This window comes from Sciurus vulgaris (genome assembly GCF_902686455.1).
Source record: "Sciurus vulgaris genome assembly, chromosome: 14".
Taxonomy (NCBI): Eukaryota; Metazoa; Chordata; class Mammalia; order Rodentia; family Sciuridae; genus Sciurus; species Sciurus vulgaris.
In genome coordinates this window covers 77,022,598-77,041,152 of record NC_136475.1, presented here as the reverse complement: position 1 = coordinate 77,041,152, position 18,555 = coordinate 77,022,598, and the positions used below count along the sequence as shown (strand labels likewise).

The following is an 18,555-nucleotide window of genomic DNA, read 5'->3' as shown; positions in this document are numbered from 1 at the left end:
CTGTATAAAATTCACCTTAAACATATGGTGGAGAAGGCATGTGTGAAACAAATGCATTTTGTGTTTAGATTAGGGTTCTATCCCTAAGATATTCCATTATGTATGTGCAAGATATTCTAAAATATGAAGAAATCTGAAATCTTAAATGCTTAGAGTCCTTAGCATTTTGAATAAGTAATATCCAAACTATAAAAGGGAAATGTTTTGGTGCCTTTTGTAAAATGTGCTCTGAAGAATATTTTATACTGAAAGGAAATGAAGAATGGGTTTTTAAAATTGGTGAAAAATTTAAATAGGTTACTATTCAGTTGCTAATACAACTTTGTTTAGTTTTTAATCTAAAAACCTTTTTTTGATCCTTGAATGTAAAGAGGAATAATCTAGAGATTTATGTTAACAATACCTGAGTTAAAGCATCTTTCTCATTTTTTTTTCTTTTATGTTCAAATAATTTTGGAAAAAGTAAATCTGATATGAGACTGAGATAGTTTCTTTAAAGCCAGCATTTCTTGACTTTATTTTCATATGGTCTTTTCCCTTCAAAGTGACCATCTAGGGAAATTGTGCATTTATTCCTCTGTGTTTCCATTCTTTAAACTACTTTTGCAGGTTATTTTCACATTAGCTTCAGAGTCAGGATTGGAATTATGAGAGAAAATTAGCTCCTTTGCTTTACTCAATAAATTAAAAACCTCACTTTTTAAAAATGAAATGAAGGGCAACCTCTGTTGGGGTCACCTCTTGCCCCTGTAAGTTCTGTTTCTGTCACACTTGAGTAAATCCTATTCCTTTCACTCTTAAAAAAAAAAAAAAAAAAAAAAGACATCTAACTTCCTCAGTTGCTTCATGATAGCATTTTATTAACTTATGAGCCAGTACTCTTGTTATGCAGTTGAAGTTCTGACTTGTAAGATCGTAAGATGTAAAGTAGATGTGTAGAACAAAGAATGTTGTAGAACTTTGTGAAGTAGTAGATTAAAAAGACACCGAAAACATTGAGTCCTTGGTGATTAACTCAACCACCCCCCTCTTCTTACATTTACATTTTATCCGAAACCAAGTATAATTCGTTTTGCTTTCCTGCAGATGAAAGTTACAGTGTGCCAAATCTAGATGAAGCATTATACCTTTATGGAAAGAAAGAAAACCATCTGGTACCAGAAAAAGGCCCAAAGTGGGCTCTTTTCTGTTCTGAGAGTGAAAGCTAAGAGTCTGTTTAAAATATGATCATAAAATTACTTTTCTTTTATAATTCTTGGCAACAAAGAGTAGAGACCTGTTTGGATCATATACATAGTTTTAAAAGTCAATATATACTTCTTTGAGGAAAGCAGTTGAAGCTCTGTTGGTGTTTGTTGTTAGAAGGCATATAAGTTTCATTGCGAGGTAAACAAATTATTTGTTTTAGGTTAAGACTTATTGTTTTGACCTCCATGATCATTAGACTTATTTTGTTCTGTGAGCCAATATTTTAACTTTTTGTCTGTAAGGTTCACTTTTTATTTACTTTACTAAATATTATAAATAAGTGAGATTTTAAAAAGTTCACTTAAAAAATCTTTTCTTAAGAGAGGTGGGAGGGGTGGGGGGAAGGAAAAAAATAACGGAATGAATCAAACATCATTACTCTATGTAAATGTATGAATATGCAAATAGTATGCTGTTACTCCATGTACAAACAGAAACAACATGTATCTCATTTGTTTACGATAAAAAATAAATAAATAAATAAATGATCTTTTCTTCTCTCTCTCTCTTTTTTTTTTAAAGCTGTACATCATTGACTCCTGGACCTAACTGTGACCGATTCAAACTGCATATACCATATGCTGGAGAAACATTAAAATGTAAGTAAATTATGACTCTTTTGCTCCAAATAGAGATTATGTTGTTAATTATTGGACATTGTGCTTTAGTTTTTATTTCTAGCCATTAAGTATATCTTTTGCTACTGATCAACTGACTGGATACCACTTTTCTTATTTGTCATTCAATCCTAGTTCTGTTAAAAGGAAGGCAGTTGGCAGGGAATAATTTATAGGGAAATGGGCATGTACATATATTGTTTTTTAAAAATATTTTTAGTTGTTGATGGACACAATACCTTTATTTTATTTATTTATATGTGGTGCTGAGGTTTGAACCCAGTGTCTCACATGTGCCAGGCAAGCACTGTACCACTGAGCTATAATCCTAGCCCTAGATATTCTTAATGTTTAGGCATGCACAATAATTCTTACACACACACACACATGCACACACACATATATATATATACATATATATATATATTTTTTCCATAAGTAGCTCTTCTATAATACCCCAATAAAGAGATCCACTACTTTAAAATACCTATTTAGAGAGTTTTTAGGTAGGACAGACTGCTGTTCAGCAGTACTTCTAACCTTCTTCTGGAGCCACTGATGCTAGAAACCATTGTCACTGATGCATTTCCAGTTGTGCCCTGACTGTGAGTCCTTCCTCAAAGACTCTTGACATGGTTTAGGCATGTTAACATGTAATCTTTTTTTAGCAAGTCAGAAATGCAAATGGCTGATGAGGGTCAGAGTTGTAACATAAATGAGGGAAGCAGACTGTGTGTGAAAAATTGGGACATCCTGTCTCTGAGGGGGCTACCTCTATTGACACAGAAGGTGAAAGTCACAATTTTTGTATGAATTCTATCAGTTTTAGATGTTGGCTACTTTTTCAAAATTAAAAATCTAGTGGGGGCCAACATTATGCAGGCTAAACTGAATGTCCCTGGACCACAGGTGTGTTGCCTTGACTAGATAGTGTGCAAGACATACAACTGGATTTAGTCTAGCCTCTACAGCATCTCACCTGGGTAGCATCAGCCTTTTCTGCCACTGTTACCAGTACTAAAATGCTAGCCTGGTGTAGAACTGACAAGAGCTTTGGTTTGTTAGTATCCATAATCTGACCAGGAATTTTCTGTCTTGAACCTACAGTCTTGGTGAACAGGGTGTTAAAATCTCTCTATTCTTAAAGAGAAATACAGTGCATAGGCATTAAAGATGGACCACATGTTAGCATTTTCTAGAATTACTTTATATGAATTTATCAAATGCAACATTGAATGAGAAATTTAGGACATGCTGATTTGTTAACTTTGCATTATTAGACTATTCTTTAGAAACCATTAAAATACTAAAGAATTTCACCTGTTTGAGGTAGTAGGACAAATTAGATTGCTGCTTGTTTTGAAAAGATATTAGCTAAATTTAAAAGAAATGATCAAAGTAAATCACTCACATAGTTAAAAATGGAAATGGTGGGTGTGGGATTGTAGCTCAGTGGTAAAGCCTAGCATGTGTGAGGCCCTGGGTTCAATCCTCAGCACCATATTAAAAAAATAAACAAACAAAATGAAGGTGTTGTGTCCATCTGCAACTAAATACATATAAAAGGAAATAGTACTGAAATTATTTTGTATTTGATAGCAGTAGTCTTCTTTCCCATGTCTCCCCTCTCCCAGACCTGTTTCCTTAGAGAACAACTTACAATTAAAACAAGAAAATTGTTTTAGTTTAGTTCTTCTGGGGTGAGCTCCATTTCTCTAAGTAATATGCTTTTAACTCTGTTTCCTTCTTTTTTTTTAAATAAATATTTTATTTATTTTTATGTGGTGCTGAAGATCAAACCTAGTGTCTCCATACATGCTAGGTGAGCGCTCTGCTGCTGAGTCACAACCCCAGTGTGTCCTCCCTTTCTTGATTTACATTTGGAGACATTATTACACTTAGACTTCCTCACCTGGAAAATGAGGCATCAGTCTATTTTCACTCTAACCCTTGTGTCAGTCTTCCCCTTTAATGTAATTATATCACTGTTGACATTCCTGTGTTGGTTACCCTGTAACTTAGAATTTTTTTTTACTTTTTCTTGTAGTGCTGGGATTGAACCGAAGGCCTTGCGCATGCTAGGCAAGTGCTCTACCACTGAGCTATATCCTTAGCCCCCCCAATTTTTACTTTATTTTTTTAAAGATCACCTTAAACCCTGTATGATATGGTTAAATGAACAGCCTCTAAAAGTTCTTAGTGCAAGGCACAGAGTTAGCATTGTTCTTACTTAATGATATTTGCTATGCAATAATGATAAACACTTATTTTGTTTCATATGAACAATAGATAGTGTCTTTTGGCTCTGTACTGTATAGGGTGAAGATTTAAGCCCCTGTCTTTCCTTTTATTCCTCTTCTTTTGCCTTCCTACTTTTGTCATCTGTTATTTTCCTTTTGCTTTTTCAAGATTGATAATTTATTGTCTGTTCTAAAACTATAATTTTCTTCAGTGCTTTGTTTATAAATTGCTTGAGTGATTACTCTGTAGTCTGCCCCTGCATAAAAACCAATTTAGGATTTGCCTTTATTATTCTCTTGTGTTTTACCTTGTTTTGTTGAATCTAGGTATTGTGGATTCTGTGTTTTGTAGAATTATTCTTTAGTAAACAGCTCACCTATTTAACTTGCTGAAACCCAGTCTCAAATAACTTGTTCAGATTCTGTTCCTCTCTCTCCATTTTCTGCCTTTTCTGTAGCCCTGCTGCTCATATTTTATTTCCATGGTCACAATTTAGCTATCTTACTTTCAAAGAACTCTTTCTTGCTCTCTGTTCCTTTTACAGCTTCTTGTTCTTATTTGATATTTATGGTGTCTTTTAAAAATCTTTCAAAGACGAAAATGTAGAGATTTAAAAAATGTTTTGTTACTTAAGTTATTTTAATTTTCCACAGGGAGTATAATTTTGTTTATAATCTTTTTTTTACTCTGTTATTCTATAGGAATAATAAAAGACATTCATATATATTTAAGATAGTCAATAAAATACTGATTAGGGCTCCTTATTAGGTAAGCAGGGCTTATGGAGGTTTTAAGTGAATGATGGGCCAGCTGATGGTATGAGAGTCCCTATGTGTCATATTTTGTAGTTTCACAGTTTTTCAAATAGTCCTGTTTATTCAGTGAGTTTCTTGTATTTTTCCACTGGGGATACATAGCTGGCCACATTTTTGAGGTGGTATATATACTATTCCCTGAGGAGCTTCTAGTTAATATCCTTGTTCATAGCCCAGTGTCTTACTCTTGCCTCCCCTTCAAGTTGGTAGGGGTTTACCAGTACAGATGGCTTCCTTCTTATCAATAGCCTAGTCCTCACATTATTGCAGGACAAAGCTTCCTTTGCCCTGTCTTGTCCATTACTGTATTTTCATCTGCATTCTGCCTTCCAGAATTTTGTTGTAATTTCTCATATACTTATTGCTACTTTCTTCCCTTCCTCTTTACCCTCCTGTTATTTTGAATTTTTATCTATCTATCCATCTATCTATCTATCTATCTATCTATCTATCTATCTATCTATCTATCTATCTATCTTATTAAGCAGGTGGCAGTGCTCAGAAGAAAGAAGAAATAAATGTATGTGGTCAGTTCATAGTTTTGAGACAGAAATAATGTGATTTCATAAGCATCTTTCTAGCTGTATGAGTTTATGTTAGCAAACATTTACTAATATTCTGTATCCTCGCATTACTGTAAGATTTTCATAGGAAATCTTTTATAACATTTATGATTAATCCTATTGCTGGCATTCATTATTTGTAATCATGTTCTGTCCAACTATTGCTTGATATCACTGTATCTTAAGGACTTAATTTAAGCCATCATGTGCTCTTTAATGAGTGAATTAATAGCCACTATATATTGGGGTTCTTACACTAAAGTGAGTCTAAAGAAAGTCCTAGCCTTAAGCAGCCCATATAAAAGAAAAATGTAATTGATCATGGAAATTATATTTCAAGTTCATTGAATTAGATGGATGACTTTTCACCCTTCTGAAAAACTTGGCTTAATTTAGGAATGCTTTCTGAAGAATGTTGGTCATATGCTTAAGTTCAGTGTTATAACCCTAGGGTGTGTCAGGGAGTGCAGTCTCAGAGAAAGATTTTATTTAGCAGATTAGAAGGTGGTATTATATATAAATTTAATTGGGAAATTCATTTCTTTGGGAAGGTGTAGTATTTAAGGTAGCATTTTGCCTTTTGTTTGAAAAAATTATCCTCTCAAATTTGCATCCTTTGGGGTACCCGTGTGCTCTAATACAGCGGCCAACTCATAAACTTATTCAAATGTTCAGACAGAAATTGGTTTTTAATATTTGTTGAAAATGTGATAGACATCAAAAATAAACAAATGAGCCACATAAATTATGAAGTATAAGTCACTGGTCTCTGTAAACATTGTAAAATACACATTAACCTAGAAAATCAAAACACACCCTTTGACTGTGTAGTTAAAACTCAAGTGAATTCACTTGAGCTATCTTTATTGGGCTGGTGTTTTTCATACCTGCCCACATAAATTTGTTTTTTGTCAGTGCTTACAAAGCAATATTTTTTATGTTCCTTAATTTGTATGATATTTAGCCATGGTCATTTCTTTCTTTGTAACTTTACTTGTATGAAAATTATTTCAAAATTAGTTCTGGTTATAATCTTTCATAAACATTATTAGGAGGGTTTGAGTCATGGTGTGTTGATAGTAATAATGTAGGACAATTAGATATTTTATTATCCTCAGTAATTAGTATATTTTCACTCTTTGTAACTTGAAATTCATGGAAATAGAAGATTTACTATATTAACCAGAATTTATTGTAAAGAACAAATCATTCATAGCGAGTCATGAATTTTTAAAGAATCTTTGAAAACAGGAACATATTGCATTGCTTTAAAATTATGTTAGATTCATTCACTTTTTCTTAAGTCATTCTTTTATTTTACTTCCAAAAATCCTTGCAAAGATGAAGACTTTAGGTATGTTCCTACTTCATCAATTTTTATAACCTTTAATCTATTGCATCCAAGATCAATAATGTCATAGTAGTTAATTATCACAAGACTTGTGATTGAATCCAACCTCTCATAACCAACATAATATTCATTCATCTTTAGATGAACAAATATAATTCTCAACAACAAACATTTTATCAAATGTAGTTTGCTAACACAAACATAGTTAAATGTAAGGTTATATAGTTTTATAGTACTTGTACGATAACTATCACAGCAAACAGAAACGCCTTTTTTTTTTTTTTTTTTTTTTTTTTTTTTGTGGTGCTGGGGATCGAACTCAGGGCCTTGTGCACGCAAGGCAAGCACTCTACCAACTGAGCTATCTCCCCAGCCCACAGAAACGCCTTTTAAGAAAAAGACCTAGAATGAAACTTAATTTTATGATTAGAGGAAAATGAATTAGAACAGGGTTAAATTGTACTGTTTGGTGAATAATAGATAAATCTTCACTTTCTTCTTTTTTGTTTCTCAGCAAAGGGTAATGGCTAACTTAGTTCTTTGCAGTCTTAAAACATTTATGTAAACAATTTCTTTCTTTTTTTTTGTTATAGATGGACACAAATACCTTTGTTTTATTTAATTTTTTTACATGGTGCTGAAGATCAAACCCATTGCCTCCCACATCCCAGGCAAGCACTCTACCACTGAGCCACAACCCCAGCCCTGTAAACAATTTCTTATTTAAATTTTCCTCATTAAATTCCATTGAAAACTGTGGCATGTGGTTTAAACTATAATTTTAACCAAAGTTCAATTGATGTATTTGGAATTCACAGGAATTTTATTTCATAACTTTAAACTTAGTGAAGTTAGAAATGAGGCTGTATTGTTTATTGTTTCTTCAGTTCCTAGTGCACTAGAGATATTCAGCTAAATATTTGTGGAAGGAATGGAGTGAATACATGCATGAATTAATGAATTGTAGTGTTCAGGTTTTTGTTGGTTGTAGTGTTATGAAGAACGCAGCATTCTGTTACTTGTATCAGCCTTTTGCCAACAGAAATTCAGTCGTTAGAAGTTATTTATTATACAAGGAATTTGTAATTGGAACATTGCTCTTAACAATTCAGAAAACAGGAAGGACATACAGTACTTTGCAGATTTGGATTCTGAACCAATTTTGTCTTTGTATATTTGCTCTGCCCTCTGAAAGCAGATTAATGAAATAGCATATAACTAAAATTTATATTTCAGAATATTTTATGTAGTAGAAAACACTCCTTGTCTAAATCTGTTTCATCTGTGAATAAAGGAAACTTTGTGCTGTTGATGAGAAAGAAAGGCAAAATAGAGGGCATGTTTTTACCCATGATTCCATGAATTGATTCCTGCAGAATTACCCATATTTAAAATTAAGTAATTGAAATTTAAAAAGCCAGAAGATTATAGTACATTAGGAAAGATGTTATTATTTCCTCAGTTCTTTTAATGTGAAGAGACAACTGCTGGCTATAGAGAGAGTTGCCAATTTGTATAAGATACTCTTGGAAAATGTCAAAGGATAGAGCTCTTAACTAAAGAGAAGTCCTTCAATCTCACAGTCATACAAGATCCAGCGTACACTCACTTAAACAGGAATGGAAACATGAATCTTCAGTGATCAAGACTGATGTGAATAAAATACATGTTAAGGTCTAAGACGGCACCACTGAAGTGGAGAAAATTTACCAGCTACAGCGAAATTCACAGAGGCAGAGCCATGAGCTTCATATAAACATGTATTTGTAAAAATAGCCATCCTAGTCATGCTCTATAGAATTTAATTCTAGAAGAAATTATTGAATTTGATTTTTGTGTGCATACCCTATTTAAATAGGGCAGGGAGTGAGGCTGTTTTGCTCATATTTTATTTCCATTCTCTAGCTTGGTGCCTGACATTTATAGAGGCTTAATAAGTGTTTGTGGAATGAACGAACCATGTTCTTTCTTTGGATCTGGCAATGATGAGGTTTGATGAGGAAGTGACAAAATTTAATTCTGCAAGTTCTTTGAATAACACTGTTTATGCAACTATGAAGAGAGATTATTGAAATATTATAAGTTATATTGAGCAAGTCTGTGGCCAGTAAATCAAACAGTTTGCTAACACTGGTTTCAAATTTGAAATTATCTTTTGTTTAAAATTTCTGTATTTCATACTAACAATTTATTTTAATCAGAGACTGTTTGGTTATAAGAAACCCATTGTAACTAACATAAATTAAATAACTTGTTTATTTGTCTTTATAAGTAATCAAGCAAATTTCATGTTGCCCAAAGGCAGAAAGAATAGCCAGCCTCACAGGGATTAGAACCAGAGTCTGGAAGGCTGGTAGACACCATAATGGCCAGTAGGCATCTGTGTCCTGCTGTGTAGTATAGTCTATTGTCACTTTATTCTTTTCCTCCCACATTTCTCTTTCTTTTCACATTGGGTAAAAATGACTTCCTCAACCTGTACGTGGTGACTCCATTGCAGGTCCTCAGAGAAGAAGTCACTGAGTCTAAATTCCTAGGAGAGAGGTTCTGATTGGTGACTTGTGCTGAGTGTCCACTTGTGTTGCAGGCATATGACCAGGTGTTCTGGATCATTTATTATCAGCTTGGTTGCTAGAGGCCAGTTTTAACATAGGTAAGCATGAACTGGGCAGGTATCCATTACTTTTTTTTAGGAATTCATTCTAAAGCGCTTTCAAATGAAACTACTGACATTTCTTTTTGTCTTTAACAATAGAGCAACACTGTTGTTTATCATCTGAGAGGAATGATGAATATTTATCAAAGCTATTTGTGACAGAGTGAAAAAGTCATGCCAAAAAGTCACCTCCAAAGGTTTCAAGTTGAAATTCTTTCCCTTCATAGGAAAAAGTATGAAAAAAAAAAAAAAAAGATTATGATGTGGATAATACATTTTCTCTCATGTCCTCAGAGGTTCACCGTAGAAGTACTGTTCATTTCCAAGGATTCAGTTTTGCATTACTAAATTTAAATATGTAATTTTTGGAGAATGAAACCAATTTCAGAACTGCTATTGAAATGGAATGCACTATTTAACTAAACAGTGGCCAAACATAAATGCAAAGATTTTTATAGACAAGTTGCTTATAGCATTCTGGAACTTCTACTTTACTAAATCTACTCAAATTCAGCCTCATTTTTGATCCATACTTCCTTGAGGGGTTTGACTGCTGCCTGTGTGCTGCTGTGTTTGTGCATGTTAGCACAATGCTTATTGGTATCTCGGGTCTGTTATGGGTTAATTTGTTCTAAGCAGACAGTGTAGTAAGCTCAGAATGGTATTCTTTTTGTGCCCATTGCCCTCTAAAAACTTGCTGATACAGTCAGGTGTGGTGGCATATGTCTGTAATCCCAGTGGCTCAGGAGGCTGAGGTAGGAGGATCTCAAGTTCAAAGCCAGCCTCAGCAACAGCAAGGTGCTGAGCAACTTGGTGAGACCCTGTCTCTAAATAAAATATAAAATAGGGCTGGGGTGTGGCTCAGTGGTTGAGTGCTCCTGAGTTCAATCCCAGTATACTCCCCTCAAAAAAAAAAAAAAAAAAAAAAAAAAAAAAAAAAAAAAAACCCAAAAAACAGAATAGACACTGAGGGACTTGGCAATGATGACTGTCACACAGAAATTGGTAACCAACCTGATGGCATTTAAGGACCAGTGGTGCTGTGGGGAAGTTTGTGCATTAGCTGAAAAAGATATCAAAACTCTATTGATTTCATCTCATGTATAAGAATTTTGTACTTTGTTTGCTTTGTTATTACACCTTACATTCTGAACTTCAGTCAGTAGGTCCCAAAGCTGACTGGTGTGGCAGTTTTGTTGGGATGGCAATATTATTTTATGAAAATTTATTGTACTGTTTAAAAGAAACAATCTATTTGGGAAATGTTAACCTAAAAGAAACTATCTATTTGGGAAATGTGAACCTAGTGATCTTTCTGCTTCAACCTCTCCTTCTTCCCCTGCAGTATTATAGTGGGCTGAATTCCTTAGCCTGACATTCAAGACTAGTCTGATATTCTACCTTCCCAGTTCACCCCAGTTGAGCTCAGCTAACAATAATATGTCCAGGACTGATTTGCTCATTGAGCTTCTCCCGGCCCTGCTTTTCCTGCTTCTGATTTTGATCACACTGTTTTGGCTTTAGTTGGACGAATCAAGCAAATAATAATATAGTCTGTTTTGTGACACATTTATGGTATTTCGTTTGCACTCACAAATCTGCCGTCATAATGAATGTACTCTCCATTTAGGAGGCTCATTAGGCTAGCTCTCTTGTGTCTCCAAGATCACTTGCAAGGAAGGTAGGAGTTAACTGTTTTTTACTATGGTTTGCAATAGTTGAACTAAGTGAAAATTTGGGCACCGTGTCCAGGGATGTAAAATTCACATCACACTGAGAGGCACTGTAATTTTCTTTGGTAGCATAGTCCATTTTACTTTTATTTTTATCTTTTAAAAAAGATTCACTTCCTTAAAGATTATTATTATCTAGCATTCAAGGTATTTTTAGAGGCTAATTAGAGAGGCAGGTCACCTTTGATTTAGTGAATGTTCTAAAAAATGCTCATTGAAAGGCAAGTAAAAAGTGCTAATTTTGTGGATTAGACATTCTCTCTCCCTTAGATTTTCAGGATTTCTTTGTCTTGTTCTCTCGGAATATTTTATTTTATTGGAATTCATAAAATATTAGAAATACCTCAAGAATAGCAACTGACATTATTTATTTAAATGTGTAAAATCAGATTAGTGATAGCTAATAGTACTATATAATCTGGCTTTATTGCCAATTGTAGTTTATTAAGAACTGACTGATGTCATTGCCAAACTAACTTGTTGAAATGAATTTTATAGAAAGTAGAATTAGCATATGTTAGTTCATTTAATCAACAGAACTCTGAAGCAGAAATTTATTTCCCACTCTTGTATGTATTTTTTATATTGTGGTATGTTTTACATATACTAAAATGTACCCATTTTAAGTGTAAAGTGCCATGTATTTTGGCAGTTGTAAAGACCTGTAACCTAGACCACAGTCAAAATATAGTACACTTCCTTCCTCCCATAAGTTGGTCTCTTCTACCACCCTTCCCTTAACTCTTGAGTCTTAGCTTTTCTCTGAAACTATGCAATACTTTTGCCTATTTTAGAGTTTTATATAAATTGAATCATACACTGTATGAATTTTGCATATAGCTTCTTTGATGCAGCAAGATGTTTTTGCGATTCATCCATATTGTTACTTTCATCAGTACTTTGTTTCTTTTTTTCTTGAATAAAAGAAAGTATACAAAGTATAAGATTGTATGGATGTACCTCACTTTTTTTTGTCGTTTTGTTATTCATTCATCTATTGATTTGGATTGTTTCCAGGTTTTGGCTATTGTGAATAAAGTTATCTTTATATTTTTATAGATGACTTTTGGTAGAAATATGTTTTATTTTTCTTGGGCATATGCCTAGAAGTAGTAACCTATGTTTTAAGCTAAGCGTATGTTTAACTTTATAAGTATATGGTAAACTATTTTCCAAAGTAGTTGTGCCATTTTACATTACTGATAGCAATTTATTGAGTGTTCCAGTTATTCCATATTCTTGCCAACATTTGATATTGATCCATTTTGATCTAATTTTGACCATATATTTGTCATTAAACCACTTAAGGGTGACCTTCTGTTGTATTTCCTTGGTCTTTAACCTAATAACACTCTCTTGGTGCATATAGCCTTATCAGATACCTTTAAATAAGATCGTGTAAGTCCCACAACTTCTTTTTCAAAGCTCTTTTGCCTATTCTACATCCTTTGTATTTCCATAAAAGTTTTAGGATCAGCTTGTCAAAAGTTACAGAAGTCCTGCTGAGCAATGCATTGACTCTGGATATCAACTTGTGGAGAGTTAATATCTTAATAACATTTAGTCTTCCTGTAGATGCAAATGATAACCTTTCCATTTATTTAGGTTGTAATTATTTTCAGCAGTATTTTGTAGTTTTTAGTGAACGTGTCTTAAAACAAATTTTATTAAATTTACTTCTAAATATTTCATATTTGTGTCAGTTATTATGATTTATTTACTTTATATAGTTCTTTTTATTTTTTCCACATTTTTTATTGTTGCATTATACTTGTACATAATGGTGGGATTTGTTACATATTAGCACATGTACATAATCTAACATAATTTGGCCAGTATCACTCCCCAGTACTTCCCCTCTCCCTCCCCATCCCTTCCCATCCCTTTCCTCTATTCTGTTGATTTCCTTTTACTTTTCATGAGATTCTCCCCACCTTTCTTTTCTTTTTTGCTCTCTAACTTCAACATATGAGAGGAAAACATAAGACCCTTGACCTGAATTATTTTGCTTAACACAATGATCTCAAGTTCCATCTATTTTCTTGCAAATGACATAATTGTATCTTTTCTTTATGGCTGAAGAAAGCTCCATTGTGTATATATACCACATTCTTTTTATCCATTCATCTGTTTTTGGACATCTGGACTGTTTCCATAGTTTGGCTATTGTGAATTATGTGGTTAGAAACACAAATATTCATGTATCACTGTAGTATGATGACTTTAATTCTTAGGATAAATACTGAGGAGTGGTATAGCTTGGTCATATGGTGGTTTCATGCCTGGTCTTTTGAGGAACCTCTATACTTATTTCCTCAGTTATTTTATGAATTTACAATCCCATCAGCAGTGTAAAAGTGTCCCTTTTTCTCCGCATCCTCTCTAGTATTTATTATTGTTTGTATTCTTTTTTTTTTCTTCTTTTTTTTTTGGGGGGGTGCTGGGGATCAAACCCAGGGCCTTGTGCTTGCAAGGCAAGCACTCTACCGACTGAGCTATCTCCCCAGCCCCCATTGTTTGTATTCTTGACGACTGGCATTCTAACTGGTATGAGATGAAATCTCAAGGTAATTCTGATTTGCATTTACCTAATTGCTAATGATGTTGACATTTTTTCATATATTTATTGTCCATTCGTATTTCTTCTTTTGAAAAGTGTTTGTTTAATTCATTTGTCCATTTAATAATTGGGTTGTCTTTTTGGTGTTAAGCTTTTTGAATTCTTTTACATTCTAGATGTTAATCATGTCAGAAGAATAGCTAGCAAAGATTTTTTTTTCCCATTCTGTAGGTTCTCTCTTCCCATTCTTGTTTCCTTTGCTGAGCAGAAGCCTTTTAATTTGATGCCACCTCACTTATTAATTCTTGGCATTATTTCCTGAGCTTTAGGGGTCCTGTTGAGAAAGTTCTTGCCTGTGCCTATATGCTGGAGTGTTGAACTGACGTTTTCTTCTAGGAGTTGCATAGTTTCTGGTCTAGTTTCTAAGTCTTTGATCCATTTTGAGTTGATTTTTATGCAGGGTGAGAGATAAGGTCTAATTTCATTCTTCTACATATGGATACCCAGTTTCTCCAGCACCATGTGTTTAAGAGGCTGTCTTTTCTCCAGTGTATGTTTTTGGTACTTTTGTCAAGGATCAGATGACTGTAGATATGTGGGTTTGCCTCTGTGTCTTCTCTTCTGTTCCAGTGGTCTGTGTGTTTTTTTTTTTTTTTTTATGTTAGTCTCATGTAGTTTTTGTTACTATATTTCTGTAATATAATTTGAAATCAGGTATTGTGATACCTCTAGCATTGCTTTTTGGGCTTAGAATTGCTTTGGTTATTCTGGGTCTTTTATTCTTCCAAATGAATTTTAGGATTCTTTTTTCTTATTTCTGTGAAGAATATCATTGGTATTTTGATGCAGATTACATTGAATGTATATTGCTTTCGGTAGTGTGGCCATTTAGAAGTATTAATTCTACTTATCCATGAGCATGCAGGGTCTTTCCATTAAATATTTTGTAATTTTGATCCTGATTTATAGTGTAAGGTTTTTTTTTTTTGGGGGGGGGGGGGTGGTTACCAGGGATTGAACTCAGGAGCACTCAACCACTGAGCCACATCCCCAGCCCTGTTTTGTGTTCCATTTAGAGACAGGGTCTCACTGCGTTACTTAGGGCCTTGCCATTGCTGAGGCTGGCTTTGAACACATGATCCTTCTGCGTCAGTCTCCTGAACTGCTGGGATTACAGGCAATAGTGTAAGTTTTTTAAACTTTCCTTTTCTGATTCTTTGTTGCTTATCTATTAAAGTACAGTCAATTTTGGTATATTGACCTCATAAACTGCTGTATCTCTGGTTCTCTTGTGATTCACTTACTCACTTGTTAGTTCTAGTAACTTTTTTGTTTTCTGTAGATTCTTTAAGTATTTTTTTCCAAAAATAATCATGTTACTTGTGAAAAAGACAGTTTTGCTTTTTCCTTTCCAATCTGTATTATTTATTTCTTATTCTTGCTTTATTGCTGTGGCTAGGACTCCCATTACAGTGCTAAGTTGGAGTGGTGGTCAGACATCCTTGCCTTGTTCCCAGTCCTGAGGTTGAAGTTCAGTCTTTCCAGTGTAATTGTCAGGTATAGGCATTCCTTTATCATTATGAGAGAGTTTCCATTTCTTTTAATGTGCTGAGAATTATTATTATGAAAAGAATGTTAGTATGTTGAATGTTTTTTTTCTCTGTATACTGGGATATGTTTTTTCCTTTTTTCTGGTAATATAATGAATAAGCCTATTTTCAAAGGTTAAACATATGTTGCATTCTGGGAATTAATCCCACTTGATCATTGTGCATTATTCATTTTGTGTATTGCAGGATTTGGTGCACTCATATTCTTGTAAGGATCCTTATACCCATATTTGATACTGTGTTTCTGTACTTTTCTGCCAAGTTTTGTTATCAGAGTAATGCTGACCTCATAAAATGAGTTGGGAAGTATTCAGCCCTTTGTTTTCTGAGTTCGTGAAGGGTTAATTTTATTTCTTCTTTAAGTGTTTGAGAAGATTCACCAGTGCAGCCATCTGGACCTGGAGGGAACGGGGGCTGGGGAGAAAGAGATGCGGGGGAGGAGAGAGAAAGAGAGGTTTTTAACTATGAATATAGATTCTTTAACATTTATAATGGTAACAAGTTATTTGATTATTCCTAAGTGAGTTTTTATAGTATTGCGTTTTAAGGAATTTGTTCATTGCATCTAAGTTGTTAAATTTATTGGTATAATATTATTCATAATACTACATTCTTAAGCTTTTACTGCTTGTGTGATCTATACTCATGTCCCTCCCTTCTTTTCTTTCTGATATTAGTAAATTGTGTCTTTTTCTTATTTTTGGTACCAGGGATTGAACCCAGAGGCACTTAACCACTGAGTCACACCCCCAGCCCCACATTGTTACCATGTGTTGAAAACAGTGCCCTCCCTTTTAATTGCCCTTGTAACTTTCACAAAAATTTATTGACACATGTGGTTCTTTTGGACTTCATTATTTTCTTTTGTTGGTCTACATGTATGACTTTATGCTCATATGCTGTTTTATTTAGTGTAGTATTATGATGTCTTGAAATCAGGTAATATGAATCTTTCAATTTTGTTGTTTTTCCAAAATGGTTTTGGAAATTCAAGGTTCTTTGCATTTCCATATAAAATCTGGAATCAGGGTGTAGGGGAAGGAAAGATAGTGGACTGAGACAGACATCATTACCCTATGTACATGTATGAATACACGAATGGTGTGAATCTACATTGTGTACAACCATAGAAATGAAAAGTTGTACCCCATTTGTGTACAATGAATCAAAATGCAGTCTGTAAAAATTAAAAAATAAAAAAAATTAAAAAAAAATCTGGAATCTATTTTTTAGTTTCCCATTTTTTTCCCCCAGTATTTGATGTACTGGTCTTGTACTTTTTTAGCTTTTGTTTCTAAGTATTTAATATATTTTGATGGTATAAGTGATACTTTTTAGATTTTAATTTCTGATTATTAATTGCTTTTACATAGAGATATAATTTCTTTCCTTCCTTTTTTTTTTTTTTTTTTTTGATCTGTTGGTCTTGGATCATCCAACTGTGATAAGTTCATGTCTGAGTTATAATTTTTTATAGATTTCTTAGAATTTTCTATACAGAAAATTATGTTATCTGTGAATGTCAGTTTTAGTTCTTCCTGTCCAGTTTGAATTTCTTTTGTTGCTTTAGTGCACTGACTAGAATCTCTAATGTGTTGTACATCAGCGTGTTGAGAATAGAAACTCTTACCTATTACAGATTTTAGGGGAAAAGAATTCTTTTTTTCACCTTTAAGTATAATGTTGGCTGTATATTTTTCAGAGTTGCCTTTTATTAGACTATGTTCCCTCTATTCCCAGTAGTTGAAAATTTTTAATGTTTTGTTTAATATGTTAAAATGAGGAGTGGATGTTGGATTTGGGCAAATATTTTTCTTCATCTATTGAGAAGATTTTGTGGTTTTTCTTTTTTAATGTTATGAATCTAGTGTATTTCATTGACCAGTTTTTTAATATCCGAACTACCTTGCATACCTGGGATAAACTCCAGTTGTGATGTTTAATTATTTTTATACATTATTGTTTAATTCAATTAAATTTTGTTAACAATTTTGCATTTGTGTATGATTTATAAATTATACTGGCTTATAGTTTCCCTTTAATTTTTTTTTTTACCAATTTTTGCACCATAATAAAAATGACTTCAGAATGGAATGAATTGATAAACACCTCTCTTAATTTTTATGAATGTTTATGAAGAATTTGTATTATGTTTCCCTAAGTGGCCAGTGTTGCAGTCTGGGCCTGGGATTTTCTTTTCTTCTCTCTCTCTCTCTCTCTCTCTCTCTCTCTCTCTTTCTTTCTTTTTTTTTGTGATACTGGGGATTGAACCTAGGGACACTTAACCACTGAGCCACATCCCCAACCCTTTTTTATATTTTATTCAGAGACAGGCAGAGTCTTGCTGAGTTGCTTAGGGCCTTGCTAAGTTGCTAAGGCTGGCTTTCAACTTGAGTTCCTCCTGCCTCAGCCTCCCAAGCTGCCAGGATTACAGGTGTGTGCCACTGCACGTGGCCAGGATTTTCTTTGTGGAAAGATTTTAAAATACAAATTAAAATTCCTTTATAGATATAGAAGTACTCGTTATCTACTTCATCTTGCATGAGTGTTGCTAGTTTGTATCTTTGAAAGAAATGATCCATTTTGTCTAAGTTGCTGAATTTATTGGCATAAAGTTTTCATAATATTCCTTTATTTTTACAAATATATGTAAAATTATAATGATTTCACCTCTGATTTCCTAATTTTGGTAATTTGTATCCCCACCCCCTATTTTCTGCCTGGTTAGTAGTTTATCATTTTTTATTAATGTTCTCAACCAGCTTTTGGCATCATCTATCTTATTTGTTGTGATTGTCTTTTCTGTTTTATTGATATTTCTTCTAATTTTCAGTATTTCTTACCTTACACTGAGTTTTACTTGCTCTTCCTTTTCTAATTTATTAAGGTGGCAGCTGAAGACACTGATTCGATACCTTTCTTTTTTTAATGGTGTGTAGTGCTGTGAATTTCCATCCTAAGTATTGCTTTAACTACTTCCTTCAAATTTTGTCATGCTGTGTTTTCATTTATTACACTTTCTAATTTTCTTTTAGATTTTTCTTTCACCCTCCAGCTTATTTAGAAATCTGTTAGTTTCTAGAAATTTCTGGACTTTTTAGTTATCTTTCTTTTATCGATTTTGAATTTAATTTCATTGTTGTCATAGTACATATTTTGTA

The 18,555-nt window shown here is 33.5% G+C and overlaps 1 protein-coding gene across 4 annotated transcripts in view; it reads left to right on the top strand.

Moving 5' to 3' along the window:
• The window catches only part of BABAM2 (BRISC and BRCA1 A complex member 2), a 398,788-nt gene that overhangs the window by 51,556 nt on the left and 328,677 nt on the right, over positions 1-18,555 (top strand). For 3 of the 4 annotated variants that reach the window (XM_079110328.1, XM_079110329.1, XM_079110326.1), the window contains exon 3: positions 1,771-1,847. In XM_079110328.1, the coding sequence (XP_078966454.1) occupies positions 1,771-1,847 (77 nt within the window). Of the gene's footprint in view, positions 1-1,770; positions 1,848-3,925; positions 3,948-18,555 lie in introns of those variants that run through there. The other variant, XM_079110327.1, reaches the window with a different exon arrangement.